The 18289-nt window shown below is 41.1% G+C and overlaps 1 protein-coding gene and 1 long non-coding RNA gene across 2 annotated transcripts; one reads left to right on the forward strand and one right to left on the reverse strand.

Moving 5' to 3' along the window:
- Positions 1-6569: 6569 nt before the first annotated feature.
- LOC143419543 (uncharacterized) lies at positions 6570-10172 on the forward strand. Its single transcript, XR_013099544.1, has 5 exons — positions 6570-6853; positions 7275-7338; positions 7697-7849; positions 8211-8298; positions 8907-10172. It is a non-coding gene; the product is annotated as an uncharacterized LOC143419543 (long non-coding RNA).
- Positions 10173-13835: 3663 nt separating this feature from the next.
- On the reverse strand, positions 13836-18070 carry LOC101472722 (zinc finger protein 703). The gene is made up of 2 exons (XM_004549929.4): positions 17352-18070; positions 13836-16549 (listed from the first exon to the last, which is right to left on the reverse strand). Exons 1-2 carry the CDS (start codon positions 17592-17594, stop codon positions 14996-14998), a joined length of 1797 nt encoding a protein of 598 aa, XP_004549986.2. The 5' UTR covers positions 17595-18070; the 3' UTR covers positions 13836-14995.
- Between the last annotated feature and the right edge of the window lie 219 nt (positions 18071-18289).

The raw sequence follows: 18289 nt of genomic DNA on the forward strand, positions 1-18289 counted from the left end.
CCTCCTGTCCTTCTAGCATCTCAAACTGATTTTTTAAAAACCTGACATTGAGTTCACAGTGGCTCCCACAATCACCTGGTCTCAGCTGATTGTGGGGGCCTTTGGGATTTGGTGGAATGGGATGTTTGCGTCATGGATGCGCGCAGCCAACAACCATAGCTTACAGTGCAGTGAATTACATTGTACTGAATTAACTAAAACAATCCCTGGTTTGATTTAGGAGGCAACACAACTCCCAGTGTAAATCTGCAAAATCTATAATTCAGAGTTATCTCCTGTGGTAATGCTTTATGGCAAAGGTGCAGCTCAAAGTAGCCTATGTTTGGATGTCACTACAGTGGATACACCCAAGAAGATTGAATTTTCATTGTACTGTTAACCTAATTTTGCTATAAACTATGCTAGTTGAGTTCAGATAACTGCAGTCTTTATCACTAAAACAGAAGAAAGTGTCACTGTGCTGCATGTAATTTATTGTGAAATTGAATGAAACGCCCTTTTCTACCTCCAGGGGTCGCTGTTGCTGCATTTAAAGTCAGTGCAGGAACAGAAGACTTGTCAGAGTTCATTAAGTATCCAGGAGACAATGGCACGGCCAGCAGTGCAATGCAAGCTAGCAGCTAGTAGGTTTGCCATTAATCATGGCTGACAAAGAATTGGGGGTTAAAGGAAGGAAAGCTGCCAGAGTGACTTTACACTGAATGAGCGCTGGAAAACAGCAATCCTGTGTGTTTGGTTCTCTCTCTCTCTCTTTTTTTTTTTTTTTATAAATACTGGAATTCAATAACTAACAGCCAAAACTATGTTCAGTTTCACTGTTTTGGCTGATAATAATGCATGCAACAATGCAAGTGTGAATACATAATATGAAGAATAACCATTTGTCCAGACTTAAAGGAGCTGTACGATTTAGTGAAATATTTGTCCTTCTTTGTTCCTTGAACAAATTAAAACAAATTACTCGTACAATAAAGACACACTTGTTCCTGATTCAGGAATCTGTATAAAAATGTAAATCTACTTCAATTTTAAAATTCTACTTCAATTTTATTTTCAAAATACTACTTTATTTTGTTGTATTCACAGTCTACTATATGCTGTTTTATTGCAGGAGTTCCCAAAATAAGGCCTTAGCCCTTCCAGAGAATCAGATTTACTGTGAGATCATACATGGTGGTTAGAAAATCTCATTACAGACTTATTAATTATTGTTTTTTAAGTCTCTGTACCTTTGACATTGAATGAAGTGGAACTGACACCAGTTGTGAAATACTGGGTAAAAAGGAGTTTAATCTTTAATATTTAGTATTTAATTTTATAAATGCATCATGTGCTATTTAATGGTAAATGCATATGAAAATTTACAATTAAATAAATTAATATTAATATGAAATTGAATTCTTAGTATAACTGGAAATGCATGACAGTTTGGTTGAAGGTCCCACTAAAATGAATATGTATAAAGCAGCAGAGGATTTTTCAAGGTACGTTAGCAAGTTCTAGATACTGACAAAGCTAATGCCGTTAGCAAAATTACCATTCCAGGCAGCTAATTGCTGTGTTCACTGTACTTCAGGCAACTTTAAAAGAGAGTTGCTGCTGTACACGTCAAGTAAAAGAAGTGGAGCCGTGTTTTGAAATCTTTGTTTCCCTCCCGTGTTTATGCTAAGCAAAGCTAAGCTAGTGCTTGCCTCGCTCTAGCTAAATAATGTTTACAGGACAAGAGAGCATTACCAATCTCCTCACGTAATACTCAGCAACTAAGTGCGTGAACACATTTTCATTATTTTAAAGCCCAATCAAAAAGGGTGATAATTAGATGAAGTCAAACTTAGCCAGTATGTGTTCATGTGTGTGAGAAAGAGTGCTGCTCTCTGCTGCTGTTGCCTTCTAAGAAACATCTTCTGTAGGCAGAAGCCTTTTCAGTGCCTGTCATATGTTCCACCACAGAAAGACAGAGAACAAGGAAAGCACAGAGAAAGGAGGCTGCTGTGTGTGTGAGAGAGAGAGAGTGCAAAAATGGTACTTGTGAGGGGGGAAGATTGAAGTCCTGTTAAGTGCTCTGCTTGAAAGCATGTCTGGCCTCATTAGCTGTCAGTTGTAACAATACTGAACTGGCAGTGAAGACAGGTTGGAGTCTAGTGGTCATAAATCACTCCTCGACAGCTGCCTGACAAGCTGGGAACCAGTACACAGGCACGGGCACCCTCTCAGCTTCGACACTACACAGGCACACACTAATCTAAAAAAATCATTGCTCTCACCCTGAAATTACATAGAGACTGCAACAGTGGTATGCAGTGTTTTGTAAGCGGTAAATTGCTCTCATTTTGAGTCTGCCTCCATATACGCACGTGCACTCATACGTAACCCCTCATCTCCTGTGCCTGTCTGTCGCTGGCTATGCCCATTAGCTAAACGTGCAGTGGCTGCAGTGACTTCTGCGGGGCAGCGGGGGTGTTAAGAGCAAGGCCTGTGGGTCATTAATCACGGCCCCTGACATGCAGAGCAAGAGGCCAAGGCTCCCCTATGCATACAGCTGCTGGGCCACACTCATTGCAAAGGCGATGTGTTGACCCTCGTACGCCCCCGCTCCCAGCGCCTGTGGCTCTCATCTGTCCAACTCCCTCACTGTTTGTGTCAGTCATTGGTGCTGTCAGACACCACCTCCTCTTGATCAACAGCAGCACTTCTGGTGCTGTTTCCTTTCATGCTCACAGTTTTTTATTGATAACTTTACCCTGATTAGACTGTTAATACAGTCAGTCTGATATCTGGAATATTTTTAGCCAATGGCTAGCGGATGCGTATTTAATTATTGGATCCTTCCATATTTCAGGTCTGAATTTCTTGCTATTTTCATTATCAGTAGGAAACTTTTAGCCATTTAACAGCTGATGAACGCAACTTGGAGCAGGATTATTTATGCTTAAGTTCCACATTCCCATCATTGTATGTGATCAGTTAGCCAGCAGAGACTCCTTCAAGTCAAATACATCAAATATTCAAACACACAAAAATGTGAAAAACCTAATGTACCATCTCATTCTCACTCCCATCCGCTGACATGATGTCACCCAGATTCACAGCTGCTTGAATAATGATAAAAGACAGTCAGGCTGCGAGACACTGAAACACTGTTTCATCATTCACAGCTACTAAATCAGCGAGTCCAGGCACAAGACATCTGTTGAAAGCTGATTCCTTATCAGCCTTCCAGCGCGATTTGCCGAACATCTGGAGTTTCTGAGGACTTTGGCATGTGTGCACTGGAAAACTCACAAAGAAGGCTAATTTTCTAGAATGTGTTGACACTTACAACTTCAGGCCAGGTGATCTATTGCAGCATAACATGAACTTTGAATGAATGTGGTGCACATGAGGGAAACCAGAAGACAGCATCTTTAGATTGCTTTTCATTAGAAATTGACATTTGAAATTGCAGGAAACGTTTTTCTTTATAACCAATATTGAGGAAAGAAATCATTTTGGAAGCTGACCGTTTGCTAAGCCCTGCTGGTCTACACATGTCCTGCTTTAAACTCACAATTTGTGCATGCAATTTGTGATCATGCTGGCAAGGTTTTTCTTGAAATTTTGTTAAATATTTCAAACAATGGGTCCTTGATTTCAGCTTAGAATAAACAACAGCAGGCTTCCGTGGAAATGGCTTTCATAATCCTAGCTAGCTTTGTGGAAAATGTGTAAATAGAGAAGCAGCTCATATGTAGGAATGGGTACAAAAACCTGGTATTAAACAGTCCCCAGGGATAAATTGTATATGGATGGAAATATCAACAAGTAGTGGTGCAGGCTTAAAATAGCTTGATGGTGTTGAGAATTGAATGCTCAAAAGTGCAGTTGCAGTTTGCTGTCAGTGCTCGTTGTCACAAATGCAAGGGGTGTTTTGCTTCAGCTTTTGACTGCCTGACCCTTCTCCAGGTATGTACCCCAGAGTGCACTTATTATTTTATCCTAAATATCCTAAATGCAGGTAGCTACTAGCAAGGTAACTGTTAAGGACGCGTGCATTCCTTGCTAATGGTATTAGCTTAGCTTTCATCTGGCATAAAATTAGCAAATATTAATTAGTGAATGTGCCGTTTGAGATAAATGTATTGGTTTTCTAACATAAGCCTACAACATGTGTAGCCACGCATGCTAATAAAAGGCGCTAATATGAGCGCAATAAAAAGAAGTATTCCTTCATACTTCATGTGGAAAGGTAGCATATGACTGTGCATTTACATACGAATGATCTGCTAAATCAGTGAATGTTTAAAAGCAACTTGATGTTCAGTGTGTCCCAAACTGAGCAGCATTTGTTTGGGTAATGGAGTTATAAACATGACATTTTATGCAAATTCTTGTGCACGTTTGCAAATCTGCTTTTTATTTGCAGATTATGTGACGTGCATTTCTCATCCCTCTTGGAATACTAGTAGCAGTCACTACAGGAATGACAAAACGTGTGACACATTCTTTTCCCTGTATCTATTTCAGTATTTCGCCTTTTTTTCACTTCAACACACCACATTGCTGGATGCACACATCATTTCTGTTGTAACATAGTGGCAAAGATCAGGTCTGCTGGTTAGACTAAACAACAGCATTTGAGTGGAATTTGCTCTCGATCATTAATCATCCTGACAGCTTGAAAAACAACGTTTCCTCCTTAATGACTGTATTTGAGTAATCACGTCTGCTTATTTCCATGAAGCTTCTCTCTCTCTCTCTTTCTCAATCAGATAGCTCTCTCTGCCTTGCTTTATGTTGCCGTCCACATGTGTGTATTTTGGAGCCTTTTCTTTGACCTCCCAAAGTCTCCGGTGTGGCGTCTGCTATGGGTCACACTAGCCAATTATGGCGTGTTGTGTTCGTGAAGAGGGTAAAAACCACGAGGAATGAGAGAATGTGGCTGTGAGGATCCAGATGCGGAAGGCAGAGGATCGTGTCCCCCTCTCTCCATGTGCCAAAACCACCGGCAGCCGCTGCTGGCCTCCAGGCCTCCACTGGTCACTGCCAAAGCACGTTTCTCTGTTAAGCACTGGGTTTATGATGCATGAGAGCTGACAACTGATCTAGGAGCCCTTACAGCTCAGCCAGATAAAAACCAGCTGGGGCCATGCACATTAGCAGAGAAGCCATAATTGCATTTGCCCTCTTGTACACCACTAAACTCATTCTGTTGACTTAAAAAAAAAGCCATAAGGCAAGAGAGGTCTCAGTAATTCTTTTTTTCAGAAATAAAAATACCTGCTCCAGTGCAGGCAGATTTATTGTTGGATGTGGGTAATTTAACATATGAGTAGTAGTGTAGTGGATGGGGTGACAGAGCTTTTATTCTTTTTTCTTTAAGCAAGAAAAGTGTATTTTCAACATTTCTCCCAGCCCGTGGGTGGATGTAAGTGATGGGTTTATGGTGGTTTAGAAACATCAGTACAGCATGGCTGACATCTGTGTCCGCTTTATTTTTGGACTGCTTGAAAAACCCTCATAGTCGGATGATGGATGAAGTGATAAAGTTGGAGAGAAGACAAAATGAAAGCAGAGGAGTCCATTTCTGGGAAACAGTGTGTGATCTGTAACTCAGAGACGAGTCAGAAAAGAAGCATCGGGGCAGATGTTTGTAATTTGTGACTACGCCTAATGATTTTAATGCAGGAAATTTCACAGCGTCTGACATCAAAGGAGAAGACACAACAAAAAATTCTGGAGATCAATCGATCGATTAAAAAAAAATCTGCATTTTTAAAATCTAATTTCTCCCAGTGTTTCATCTGCACCGGTTTGGGCTGATAGAGAGGTTAGAGGCTTGTCATGTAATGAAGGGGCAGCTCCACAGTCTGTCACCATTAATCATCAGGGCTGTCAGGCTGCTCCAAGGACTCACTTATATCAACCAGAATAATACCAGAAGGCTTTTTATACATTACAGCGAAATGTGTTCGCAACACTGGTTTTAAATTAGAGTGCTAAATTTAAAAAGAAAACAAAGATGTCTGCAACCAACACATTGGAAAAGCAGCGCTGTTATGTGATGGATGAAACCATGGGTAAACCATATTGTTTAAATATAGATGTAATAGTCAGTGGGTGCCCTCCATCTCCCCTCCTGCTGCTTCTCAGTTCCCTTTGCACAGAACATTTCGTCCCCCCAAAAAAGGTTTGAGGAAAAAAGAAATAAATATAACGACTACTCAAAACAAACCTGAATCAGTGGTTAATAAGTAAAGTATGTTTACAATGTTTAAAATGCAAAAACTGTAAACATTGTGTCCCTTTCTATGAAGATTTCATACAGTCAGCAGCTCTGTGAGGTTGCTGCAAGTCAGCGCACACATGACTGTGTTCACTGACTTTTATACAGTCAATGAGCTGTGCCAAGTGGTACTCTCCAGAGATAAAAAACATGAACCCAATGCAGAAGATCCTCTCGGTGCCATTTCAGGCTGGCTGCTAAATGGAGTCATTGTCCTTAGACTCCCATGTTAAAACGTTCAACTATACAGCATAAAAAAAAGCATATTAACAACCTGAATACAATTTTTGGCCTCTATGTACACTGAAAAAAAGGGACTGGCCATCTCTTGGATTTATGTAAGCATCTTGCATGTATTTAACACAATTGCCTCATGTTTTAAAGTTAAATGTAACTATATAGTGTAAAAACTACATGATATGCAGAAAGGGTGTATTAAATTGTTCATATCATGTTCAGGTGAAGTAAGTCAATAAGATAGCAACGTTAAATCTCGTGAAACCACGCGTGATTTCATCTCGCGGGCTTTGGATCGTGGTTTAAAAAAGGCATCCATCTCAGTCAAGTCGAGCAGCCAACTCTACGTTTTTGGTATGTCTTGATTTTTTGAATTAATATTTACCATATTTCAGCCAAATGTAGTTAAACGTCTAGAGTGTCGCCATGTAACATGCTAAAAAAGAGCCGTTAGCTTATTTGCTGTTTTATCTGTTGTCAAAGAATTGGCGCTTTTTCATTTGAATTTGTCTTTGGCACAAGAGCCGTAATATCACATTAAACCTAATTACGAGGCACTCATAACATAATTTGGTTTTCTGTGTGAATAGATTTGCCAACTGACTCTTCAGTTACATTGTGTATTTACTGCACCGTGGTGTTAGTGAGATTTTGGACATTGAATAGCTTTAGCTAATATCATTAGCGGCATTATGCTAGCTTACATCCCTACCCCTCCTGCCCTCACCTGCTGTCCTTTTGTTTTTGTTTGTTTGTTTTTTTGCTGCACATTGAGAGATGACCTCTATTCTGCATTTCACCAGGAGTCAGCTGATGGATTGTGGGTTCAAGGTGTTATGGTAAGAAAGTATATTCTATTTTCGTTTCTGTAACTTAATTATAATGGGTTTTTTATAATTATTAGGTGCATGCATACTCACCCTATTAATACAACTGAGAAATCCAAAATCTGCCATAGGTTTAACTTATACCTGTATGTATTGCCAGAAAGGTGATTACTGGACTCGCATTAATGCACACTTGAACTGAAATGAGGTTGTAACTTGTGGGTTGTTGGGTTGCAAATCAGAAACAAACATCTTTGGATTTTTTTTAATCCCATAAGATCTGGAAACACAGTTTTTATTCAACAAAACATTACTGATTAACCAAGCACAGTGCCTGCTGTTATTTCAAAATAATTTTATGTCATTTCAGATAAAATGCAGCATTCCAGTGCATCCCAACCATGCCTTTACAGTCAAGGTTTCTGACGGAGCTGAGTTTCTCTCTGACAGTCTGCTGAAAGTGTTTGCAAAGTGATCGGGGGAACAGGGCACAAAGCTAAAGGATGTAGCTGCCATTATGACAGTAAGAACTTTAAAATTCTTGAACTACAAAGTGTATATGTATTGCATTAGGTCAGTAAAAGATTTTTATGCTGCATCCATTGAAACAGTCAACTATTACCTGTGAGTACTGATTCCACTAAAAGGATGCCATAATTTTCGTCATGCATTTACTGGCCCACTGAGAAAAATTTATCTTTTTTTAAAAATAAATGTTCTGGAAACTATATATCCATAAAGTTGATGTCAAACAGGAACTTTTGATATTGCTTTGTAGATGCTGGTGTTGCATGTTGACTGGTTTAAGTTTTTGTCTGGGATCATTTTCTTCTGTGCTACTGAAAAGTTCACAAATCTCTGTTTTCTTTGTTATAATACTCAAGGATGACATTAATGCTCAAAGGGAGTCTCATCAAAGTGCTCCGCATCTGTGTGAAAGACAATTGCAACATCTTGGTGCAGGAGTTCATGGTGAGTGTTTTATGAGTAGATTGTGGATTTGCAACCTTTAAAAATGCATTTAGTTATCCACTTGATCCTCATTGGACTGGTTAGGACCAGTAGTCCTCTTTAATAATTTGAAGTTCACATGAGGCCTGGTAGTGAACTCGGCCGCCGGCCCTTGAGGCCCCACCCCCACCCCTGTATTAGGGGTCACATCAGTGTGAAAAAACTTTAAATTTGTCATTCTAGTGAACAAAGGAAAATCCCACCAGTATTTACATTAGCTTTTGTTTGAAAAAAAAAAAAAAAAAAAAAGACCAACTGACCAACAGCTAACCAAATTGTGGGGCTGAAAGTCTAAATTCTAACATCTTCTGAGTGACATAGCCTGGATTTCTGATGGGCCGGTGTCTTTCTAACAAAAACTAATGTAAAGCATTTGAAATTATTATGTTTTTCACCCTCTCTTAGAAACTCTGTTAGACCATGAATGGCAGCATGGCAGGCCACTCTTTGGCTATAGCTATTTACTATGTTGCTTGCATTGGTTTAAATTACTCTAACATTAGAACTGGTAGATTCAAAAGAGATGAGTTTAAAAAGGAATCTTAAAGAAATGTTTTGTGTTTAACCAGGACTTGACTGAGGCCACTGCACAGATTGAGAAAACCACAATGAACATCTGTCTCCAGAGGATGCACCAGGCAATGACTTTTCTGACGTTGGCATCATCATCGAGGGTATAGTAGTTCTTCAAGATCTGGATAACGTGACCTTTGCAGTAGCCATGCTGTTTGGACCTTTTTTATTCCTTCAACATGAGTTACCCATCACAACTCTGCTACACTTTTGAGGTGATTCAATGGGTGGTAATGGAGTTGGATGCAACTCAGCTCTCAAGAAAAGCTCACAACTAAGACAAAACTGCTCCTGCAACGAAGCTCACTGTTATGCATGTGAGGTGACCAGCTCTAGGTGAGAGGACATTTAAATCTCACACTTGTTCTGCTGCATTTTTGAAGCTCAATTCCAGGAACGGATCGCAGGGTTCATTTTTATATACTCTGCAACTGCCATGAGGACGAGCTGTTTTTTGTTGTTGTTTGTTTTTCCTTTTGCTCTGTACAAGTTCTGTTTGTCTGTTTGGCAGCATTTTTCAATTTCTGTTTGTATTTTTTCTTTCTTTTACTAGTGAAGAGATGTAGCGTGAACAGTTATACAGTCTAAATATCCCATATGGGTCGTGTGAAATGGTATTTTCAGTTTCATTCAGTTGAAGTAAAGAACGTTGAATATTTCTAAGTGTGCTGTTTTGAACCAAGATGTCACAGTATGATCAGTGCCGTAATTTTTGACAGTCACTGTATCAATGTTATTTTTGCATCTCTTGAATAAAGGTTTTGACCTGCAAGTGCTAATTTCTTTAGTTATTGGGGTAAAATGGGTAATGTTAATAGGCCAATTCAGTAACCTAATTTAATGTTAATGGAAACTAACATTACCTCAAATTGTTTAGTTATAATTGTTGTTTAACTGAATCTTGATGTCAGAGGCCTTAAATAGAATGTTTTGTATTGTTCTTTCCCAACATTTTTCAAAAGAAACAGTCTAATTTCTTTGCTGCGATTGATTCCAGAGAACACGGAAGAACTGACATTATTTAACTGTTGATTTATATAGATTCAGTAGAGGAGTAATGTCAGTTTAATTCTTTACCTACTGCAGTGAAATTAGACATGTTGTTTTGAAAGGTTACTGGTGGATGCCAGCAACCATCTTGGAAGAGAACAATACAATCTGTTATAAGGCCTCCATTTGAAAATTGTGTATTTGATACTAGAATATAATAGCAAAATGTAATTTGAAGATAACATGTAGTATTTAAGTGACCAAGTAGTATTGGGTAAAAGTTATTCAATCGTGTTGGGATAACGTGAGAAAATTGTGAAGGATTAAAATATTCCAAGAGCTCAAATTACTTCATCAAAACATGTTTAAGTCACATTTTATCAACACAAATTGCACAGGTTTATTGAACATGAATAAATTGTGTTAATTTAACTCAATTGTTTAAGTTGCTGCCAAAGCAAAACATCTGTGTGCAACAAATGTCCACCATTGAATTAAGTAAATCCAACAACATATTTTTTTCAGTGTATAGTCTTCCCATGTGTAACACATCTCAGTGAGTTTTTTTGTTGTTTTTTGTTAACAACACATCCATCTGAATACTGGAGTTGGGTGCATGACCGCATTGACTGACAGGTGATAGTGCGGTCATGTGTCTGCTAGGCCTCATCCACTATGTTGGAGCATTTTTAATGGTTTATCTGAATAATACTGTGATGTGCTATGTGGTGCAGACCATCCTAGAATTTACCATAAAACTGAAATATTTCATTAGTCTGTTACGTGGCGCTAATTAGCCTGTATGTTTGTTAATGGTTTTGCTAACCAAGCTAGCTAACGCTAACTGAGACCGTCTAGCTTCTTAATTCATGTTATTTAGTTGCAGTCAGGGTTGCTGTCTGTAATATCCTGCAGCTAGAAAGCCTTGGTGTGAGGGCCATCGCTGAAGAAAGAAGAAATGTTGTGCACGTGGTTTGTTGGCTTTGCAAGTGATGGTGCAGCTGCTGCGATGGGCTGATAGAGGGGAACAGTCACGCTCCTTCGTGGAAAGATCAACCATAACCTAACCATCATTCACTGCTTCATTTACTGACTCATTCATGCAGTGAGTCTTTTTTTCCCACACATTTATTGACTTCAAACTTGGACATCAAGACATCAGTGGAATAAGATGTCTTTATCGCTGTCTAGTGATTTTCATATGTGGGTAGAAGAGGGTAAAGTGCTGCAGGCACAAGAAAGCAAAAAAAAAAAAAATCTGGCAACAAAACAGTGTGATTTCTCTGGAATCTACTATAGTGCAATATTTATTAATTCTTTCTTTAAACTAACAGTAATTTATGATAATGCATTTTGACATTTTTTTATATTTAATGTTAAATAAACGGTACAACTGGCCAAACAAGTGGAAGGATGGTTTAATGCTAGCATCTTAAACTGTTTGTATTGTTGCATTTGATTGTGAGTTTCTGAAGAAGAAAAGTTGAGGTTAGAATTATTGCACATATTAATTAGATTTTTCGTTTAAAATTAGATTTAAAAAACCATTACAATGCGGTTATTTTTTTAAGAGCTGGGCGGGACTCAAGACCTCTGTGGTTACTGAATTATTTTCATAGCATTTTTCTGTGTTTTTATAATGAAAATCCTGTCAGAGATTTCTTCCTGTTAAAAGGGAGTTTTCTCTTCTCACTGTCTCCAAGTGCTTGTTCATAGATGGTTGGCTGGATGTTGGGGGTTTCTCTACATGATTTTAGTGTCTCTACCTTACAATATAAAAAAGCAACTTGAAGTGACTGTTACAATTTGGTGCTATATAAGTAAATTTTAATTGAATGTCACTTGCCTTATTTAAATTAGTTGATTTAGATCTAAACTTTTATCTATATATTAAATTACAGAGAATTTTGTTTGTTTTTTGTAAGCTAGCTAAACAGGCTTCAAGGTATGGTGGACCTAAAATGAAAAATTAGAAATAAATAAAGAATATTTCACAAAACAATAAAATGGAAACATATCCTGAATGCTTTTGTTTCGTGAAACCGTGTTCTTCGTCTTGTTTTGTTTTGTGTAATGATGCTGTTTGTCTCACCTCCAGGTCACCGCAGAAAAGTTATTGTCTGTAGAAAATTGTTTGGTAATTCATCCCATAGGAGTTGAGTTGCTCTAAATCAAACATACTAACCTCATGGGGCCACTAGGAAAAACAAATTACCAGTGTCACCAGGATTCATTGCAAAACACCCCCTCAGTGTCCTGTGATAATATCACAGCACTGGACTGGTTCAGTTTGCCTCGGCATTAGTAAATATAAAGTCATAGTGTAATTTAAACCTTAATATCTGAAGACTGTAAATGTGTTTAAACACCAGATTGGATATTACAAACGTAATTAGAAGTTGCCAAAAGCCGCTCTATATTTTTTAATAACTTGTGGTGGTGAATGAGTTATTATCACTGTTGTAGAATGAGCTAAACATCCACTGGGGGTTGAACCCCCTAACATTTTTTGCTACCCTAAACTAATATAAAGTGGATCTGCTGATATTTTGTGACCTCAAATTTATAACTGATCTTTAATATTAAACTGAGGTGATACATTTCACAAGGAAAGGGTTAAATCTAAATTTGGGATGACAAAATGTTGAGAGGTGTTTTCACCTCCGAAAGAAATAAAAAACTGGGTTACTACCCTTCAGCAAAAAGAAAGGCGTGCGTGGCCTTTTTTCCATTTCTGGCCTCTTGAATAATTTCATTAACATTACTTAAACCATTTTCAAGCAAATGAGTAGAAGATTACCACAGAGGCAGGTGATGTTGCCTCCTGGTAACATACAGATATCACTGGTCACCAATAGGTGGCATCCCAATCCAACGCCATAGCATCTTTGCTACAGTAAACACAAGTGACTGATAACACCTGAAGAGGAAATGTGGAGAGAAATCCAACGAAAACAACTCAAAATATCCTGAAGTCTGGCACTGAAAGAGAGAAGTGAAACTTAACTGGTAACAACTGCCAACTTATTTCTTAGAGCTAATAAACTAAAGAGTGTCTGTTTTCTGGGGCATATCTGACAACACAAAACACTCGGGGGGGGGGGGGGGCTGCCGAACTCAGACAGCCCCACAACAGCAAGTCAGACCACTGAAACAGGAGCGCTCTCTCTTGTTACAGGCCGCTTTGACCCCTCTGGGAGCCTTGTCAGAGTTGTGATTGACCAGCATGGGTCATCTATACTTTGCCAAGGGTGTCACGGAGTCATGTTGCTAGGAAATGGCATATTACTGCTGCCAATCACGCGCTGGCTGCGGTAACCTGAGCAACTGTCAGGGCTCCGTCTCGATCGCACGGAAAGCTGCTGCTAGTGGCTACAGTGTATATACATTACATCTCGACAGGCACAAATGTCGCCATTTTTCACGAAGCGCACTTGAACGCTAAATCTGGGAGGATTAAATCAGGATGCTTTAGCTTGAGGTTGACACGGAATAAGCTGGAGCTCAACGGTAAACCACACCCGACGTCGTCAATCAAGTAACTGTTTTCGCTGCAAGAATAGCTGCCTGTACACATCTGGATCACCTATACTGTCGCCTCGCTGACATATATGCTCAGAAGGGTTTACGCCTGCCTTTCACCACTTCACTTGTTTTTCCTTTAAAAGGTAGGAATCTGCAAAGTGGCAGAACTGGTCTGGGAAATGTTTCGGACACTTTTCTTGTCGGTACTGATTTTTCTGAGAAGTGCTGACATAAGTAAACGTCTTGTTATTAATCAAGAAATATCATTTGTCAGGTGTTGGTTGTCAAGTATTTCCAACAAAGGCAACACAGTGAATTAAACCTTGGGTTAACAAATGCACTACAAAAAGCTAATAAAGAGAAATCTTTGACTGAAAGCCATTCACATCAGAAATGAAGACAACAAAATATACATCTTCAGTGTTATTTATTTACTAAAATATGACCTCCCCTTTCATTGGATCCCACCACAGGGTGCTCCAAGTTTACAAAAAATATCACATCTCAGTTGATTTGCCGTGTGAAAATAAAAACAATCAAAAGAGGCGAGGAGCTCGGAGAGAGATGTGACTGTAACATTCATTCTCGGAGAAGTTTTAAGACACAACGCATTCCACACCTGCCGTGTGTGCACTTGAAAACGAGGAGAGATTTATGTGGTAAAGTTTACAGTCAGCTCCCCTTTTATAAAATAAATACAAGTTCTCAGTAGGAATAAAAGAAAAAAAAAAACCAAGGAACCAAAACAGATGATCACAAACCACGGGGGCAAACCAAGTGTGTGCACTGCGCTGAGCTTACAGGCATCTGATGCAGGGAGAAAGCCACTGCAGTCACACTAACACCGATCCCGATGCTGGAGCTCGCTGCCATTTCAAAATCATCATCATCAACATTTGCAACGAGAACCCTGAAAATCCCAGAGCTGTCACGCAGCGTCCATCCATCAATCAGGCGAGTCCACAGGGCGGCAAGTGTCCTCTCAGAGCAGTTGCGCCTGCTGCAGAAGCATCCGAGCAATGTGCAGACATGCAAGAGCTGCGTGTCCACTGAATTTTAGCAGTAGGTCCTGGTTTGAAACAAGAAATCTTGTATAAACAGATAATGTATAAAGAACCAAGAAAAAAAAAGTTGAAGATGCTCTCAAGTTAAAATCCAGGAGTCGCAAGTCCCTCCCAGTTCCACTTGAAGCTGCTGCGAAGTCAAAGGAAGCAGCAAGTTGCAGTGATTAAAGTTAAAGTAACCATCAAGACGTTTTGGGGAGGGCGCTTATTAACGTCCTGGCTGAGCAGATGAACACACACACTCAATATGAAGCGACAGCCAGCAGATACTAAGCTTAGCGTACAGGCTGAAGATGAAGTGAACTCCTCAGCTAAAATCTCTGCTAGCTCGTTCAGTATTTTACCCCTTCTCCATGCTAAGCTAAGCTAAATGAACTGGCTTCATATTTAAAATAGAAATTCGCCAGCAGCGTCAATCTTCTCATCTGACTCTTAGCCAGGAAACAAATAAGCATTATTTCCCAACACGTTGAACCATTCCTCTAAAGATTTAAGTAGGTGGTGCATCACTGGTATCCCAGAGCCGACGCAGACCCCAGTCTTTGACTGTAGAGTGCGTAATGAGGGTAGTATGGACCTGTGGTGGGCAGAGAGTGCAGGGAGATGGAGGAGGGTCCAGAGGGGAGATGGACCTTACTGTAGGGGTGATAGCGAGCCAGACCCAGGCTGGGGGGAGCCCTGAGAGAAAGAGAGCTGTGCATGGAGCCTGGACTGTTCTGATGTGGGAGGTGAAGGTGGCAGGAGGCAGGCCCTGAGGAGGAAGCAGAGAGCAGCTTACTGTCCATCCCCACCGGCAGGGCTGTGTGCGTGCGGAGGTGAGCCAGGAGTTCGTCTGACGTTGCGAAGCGCTTGTCGCACGGCCCTCCAGCTGAGACCCAGTTGCAAGCGTGTGGCAGGGGATCGTTGGGGAGCATGAAGCCGTACGTGTAGAGGGGATGAGAGAGGGAGGAGGATGCACTGGATGACAAGGAGCTTTGGTGGAGAGAGTGGAGGGGGTGGGAGGGATACACCAGGGGGAAGCTGGATTTGAGGGTGGAGGAAGGGTCGTGGATGCAGGAGTTGCAGTTGCTTCCACCAAGATGGGATACACTTGGGTAACTTAGACAGTAGGGGTCCCTGCATAAACCCTGCATGAAGGAGGGAGGGGAGGCGCCCGTAAGAGGGCTGGAGCTTGGGTGCTTTCCTGGTACGCCCATGCTGCCCACGCTCAGGCTCGACTTGGTCGGGTCCAGCCCAGGAACAAACTGGGATGGGTAGCTTGCGTAGCCCCCCACAACAGATCCATGGTAGCCCATATTTGAGGAAGGCAGAGGGAAGAGCGGCTGGCTGGTCTTATAAGGAGAAATGGGCGTAATGTGTCCAGGGCCAAGGTTAGGCTGGGTGGGCTCTGCTTTGCCTGCGTCATGGTTGGAGCCTCCGTCAGAGCTTCCGTTACTGCAGTTTGTGCTGGCCCGAACGTGACTGGAGTTAGCGTGGTGCGGGCTGTCCGAGCTGGCCTTGTTTACCTCAGCGTCTTTTTTGGGATTTATGTTATTGTTGTTATTATTATTGCTGCTCGTGCTGGTGGGACTGCTCTGGTCACGTGCAGATTCACCAGTGGGACTCTGGGAGTGTGGGGCATGCTGTCCACCTGGAGAGTGGCTCTGTTTGGAAAGCTGCTGAGCATGTCCCGGTGGGGTGCTGCTCCTGGCTCTGGAGCTGGGCGACACAGCGTGAGGCGGATAGGACTGCTGGCCACTGGTTGAATTTCCATTAGCGGTAGTGCTACTGCTGCTGGGCACCCTGAAGCCGACTTTGTCACTGCCGGAGCCGCTGCTGCTGGTGGCTCCGTCTCTGCGACATTCACCGCTGCCTTTGTTGTAGGGCTTGAAGCTGGATTTGTCCTCCAGGGCGTGGCGGTGCTCGCCGAGCTTCAGGCTGGAGACAGATGACCGACTGCTGGGCTCCTTGTCCCCCTGACTGCAGGAGGAGTTGAGCTTGGAGGAAGAAGGAGGGTCCGGTTTACCAATTTGAGAGCAGGTCTGAGCAAGCAGGGCAAGGGGACTCTTCTTTGCATCCAGCTACAACAAAATTAAACAAGTTTTACTACATTTTTTAAAGCTTTCCAAAAAAAAACTAAACAACAAAACACCCAGAAGTTTTGTGTGACTTTGTGTAGGCCTGCTGACAGTTATTATGTACCAAATGCTTTATTGCTCTGTGCATAAAATGCCAGAGGGGTCTTTGTAACTTCCTAGAAGTCGGGGGGGGGGGGGGGGGTTTAAGCTTTAAGCTTCAGATGATTACAAATAAATCAGCATTTTTAAAGCATAAAAACAAAGAAAAAAAATGCCCTTCTGTAACATCGATTACACTGCACTCAGTGCCTTTGTTCTTTAGGAAAACATCTGACATTTGAGAACTTCACCCTGTGCTCTGGGAAGGTGGGATGGCTTCTTTTAGACACTAAAGTAGGTTAATACAAAAAAGCTATTCACTTAAGTGAAAATAATAATAATTATTATTACATCACATGTTAGCAGACAACAAAAGCAAGAAAAGGATTTGATTATCTAAACAAATCTTCATTAACTTTAACAATTTATCAACAAATCAGTTTTTAATTTTGGAGTAAATTGCGAATAGAATTAAATAGATATCAGTTTATCGCAGTGCGCGTGTGTGTGTCAGCGTGTGGAGTTAAAAAACACAGACCACAGCATATTATCAGCTCCCTGCAAATGCGGGATTGTTTTTATCTGTTGTCATAGCAGATTTCAGCCCTGTGTTGCGACATATCCACAGATCTGCAGTGTAAGAACAGTCCTCTCTACAAAGGAACGCTAAAAAAAATAAATAAATTTAAAAAAAGTCCATAAATACCTCGATGCTCACTGGTGCGGGTGTTAGAGGCTGTAAATATTCCGGGTGTAGCAAGTGTCCGGTGTGCGCCGTCAACATCTTGATAACTCGGATAGGAAGCCGCTTTGCCTGTCGAAGTGGGTCCAGAGGGGTCAACAAAGAGAGCGCAGCACCGGGACGGGACTTCTTAGGAACGCTGGTCTCACTGAGCTCGATCCGCGCGCTAACTCGATCAACAGCTGATCCTGAAGGGAGATATTTCATTGGAGAGAGGGCGCAGGGGGTGGCCGTGGACGTGCGTTACTTTATTTAAAAAAAAACTTATAAAAAATAGTAATAATAAAATAAAGGATAAAAAATAATAATAAATAAAAATAATGATTCAAAATGGGTTTGGTAAATATAATCCAGCGGACATGAAACACAGACGGCCGTCCTTAAATGTCCCGAAGGACGGAGAAGCCTTTCAGCCCCAGTGCGCTACTTCATTTGGAGCATCCTCGTCCCAAACACGTCTCCTGTATTCCGACTTCAAACCCCACAAAATAAATAAATAAATAACAATAATAATAAAGTCCACAAAAAAGAGCACGGTGTCCTTTTTGGCAAGGCGCAAACGAGAAAAGAGCCACTTGAGAATCCGAGTGCTCGGGAAACGTCCCACTGCGTGTCTCCGTGCAGGACTTCAGCAGCTCACTGATCACAACTGGCGGACTTCAAAGTGCAGCAGCCGCCGTCCGTCCGCTGGGTGGCCGCATCGGTAATAAGCGGGGCGGGGAGGACGTTCGTGAAGGCGGAGCCACCTCGGTCTGCAAGTGACGATCGTTACTCTTTTGACTTGTTTATATGATCATCCGTGGGGGGGAGTGGTGTCACAGGGTATATTTACTCAAATACTATACTGAAATATCATTTTCAAGTATGTGGGGGATATGGAAAGCCACGAGTGCCAAAAATGA

Source organism: Maylandia zebra, linkage group LG7 (assembly GCF_041146795.1).
Source record: "Maylandia zebra isolate NMK-2024a linkage group LG7, Mzebra_GT3a, whole genome shotgun sequence".
In the NCBI taxonomy this organism is placed as follows: domain Eukaryota; kingdom Metazoa; phylum Chordata; class Actinopteri; order Cichliformes; family Cichlidae; genus Maylandia; species Maylandia zebra.

Excerpts from the sequence above, each read along its gene's own strand:
- LOC101472722 (XM_004549929.4), bottom strand. The coding sequence starts at position 17,594 with ATGAAATATCTCCCTTCAGGATCAGCTGTTGATCGAGTTAGCGCGCGG. Across the intron at positions 16,550-17,351 it reads CCGCACCAGTGAGCATCGAG|CTGGATGCAAAGAAGAGTCC; the intron begins GTATTTATGGAC and ends ATTTTGTTGTAG.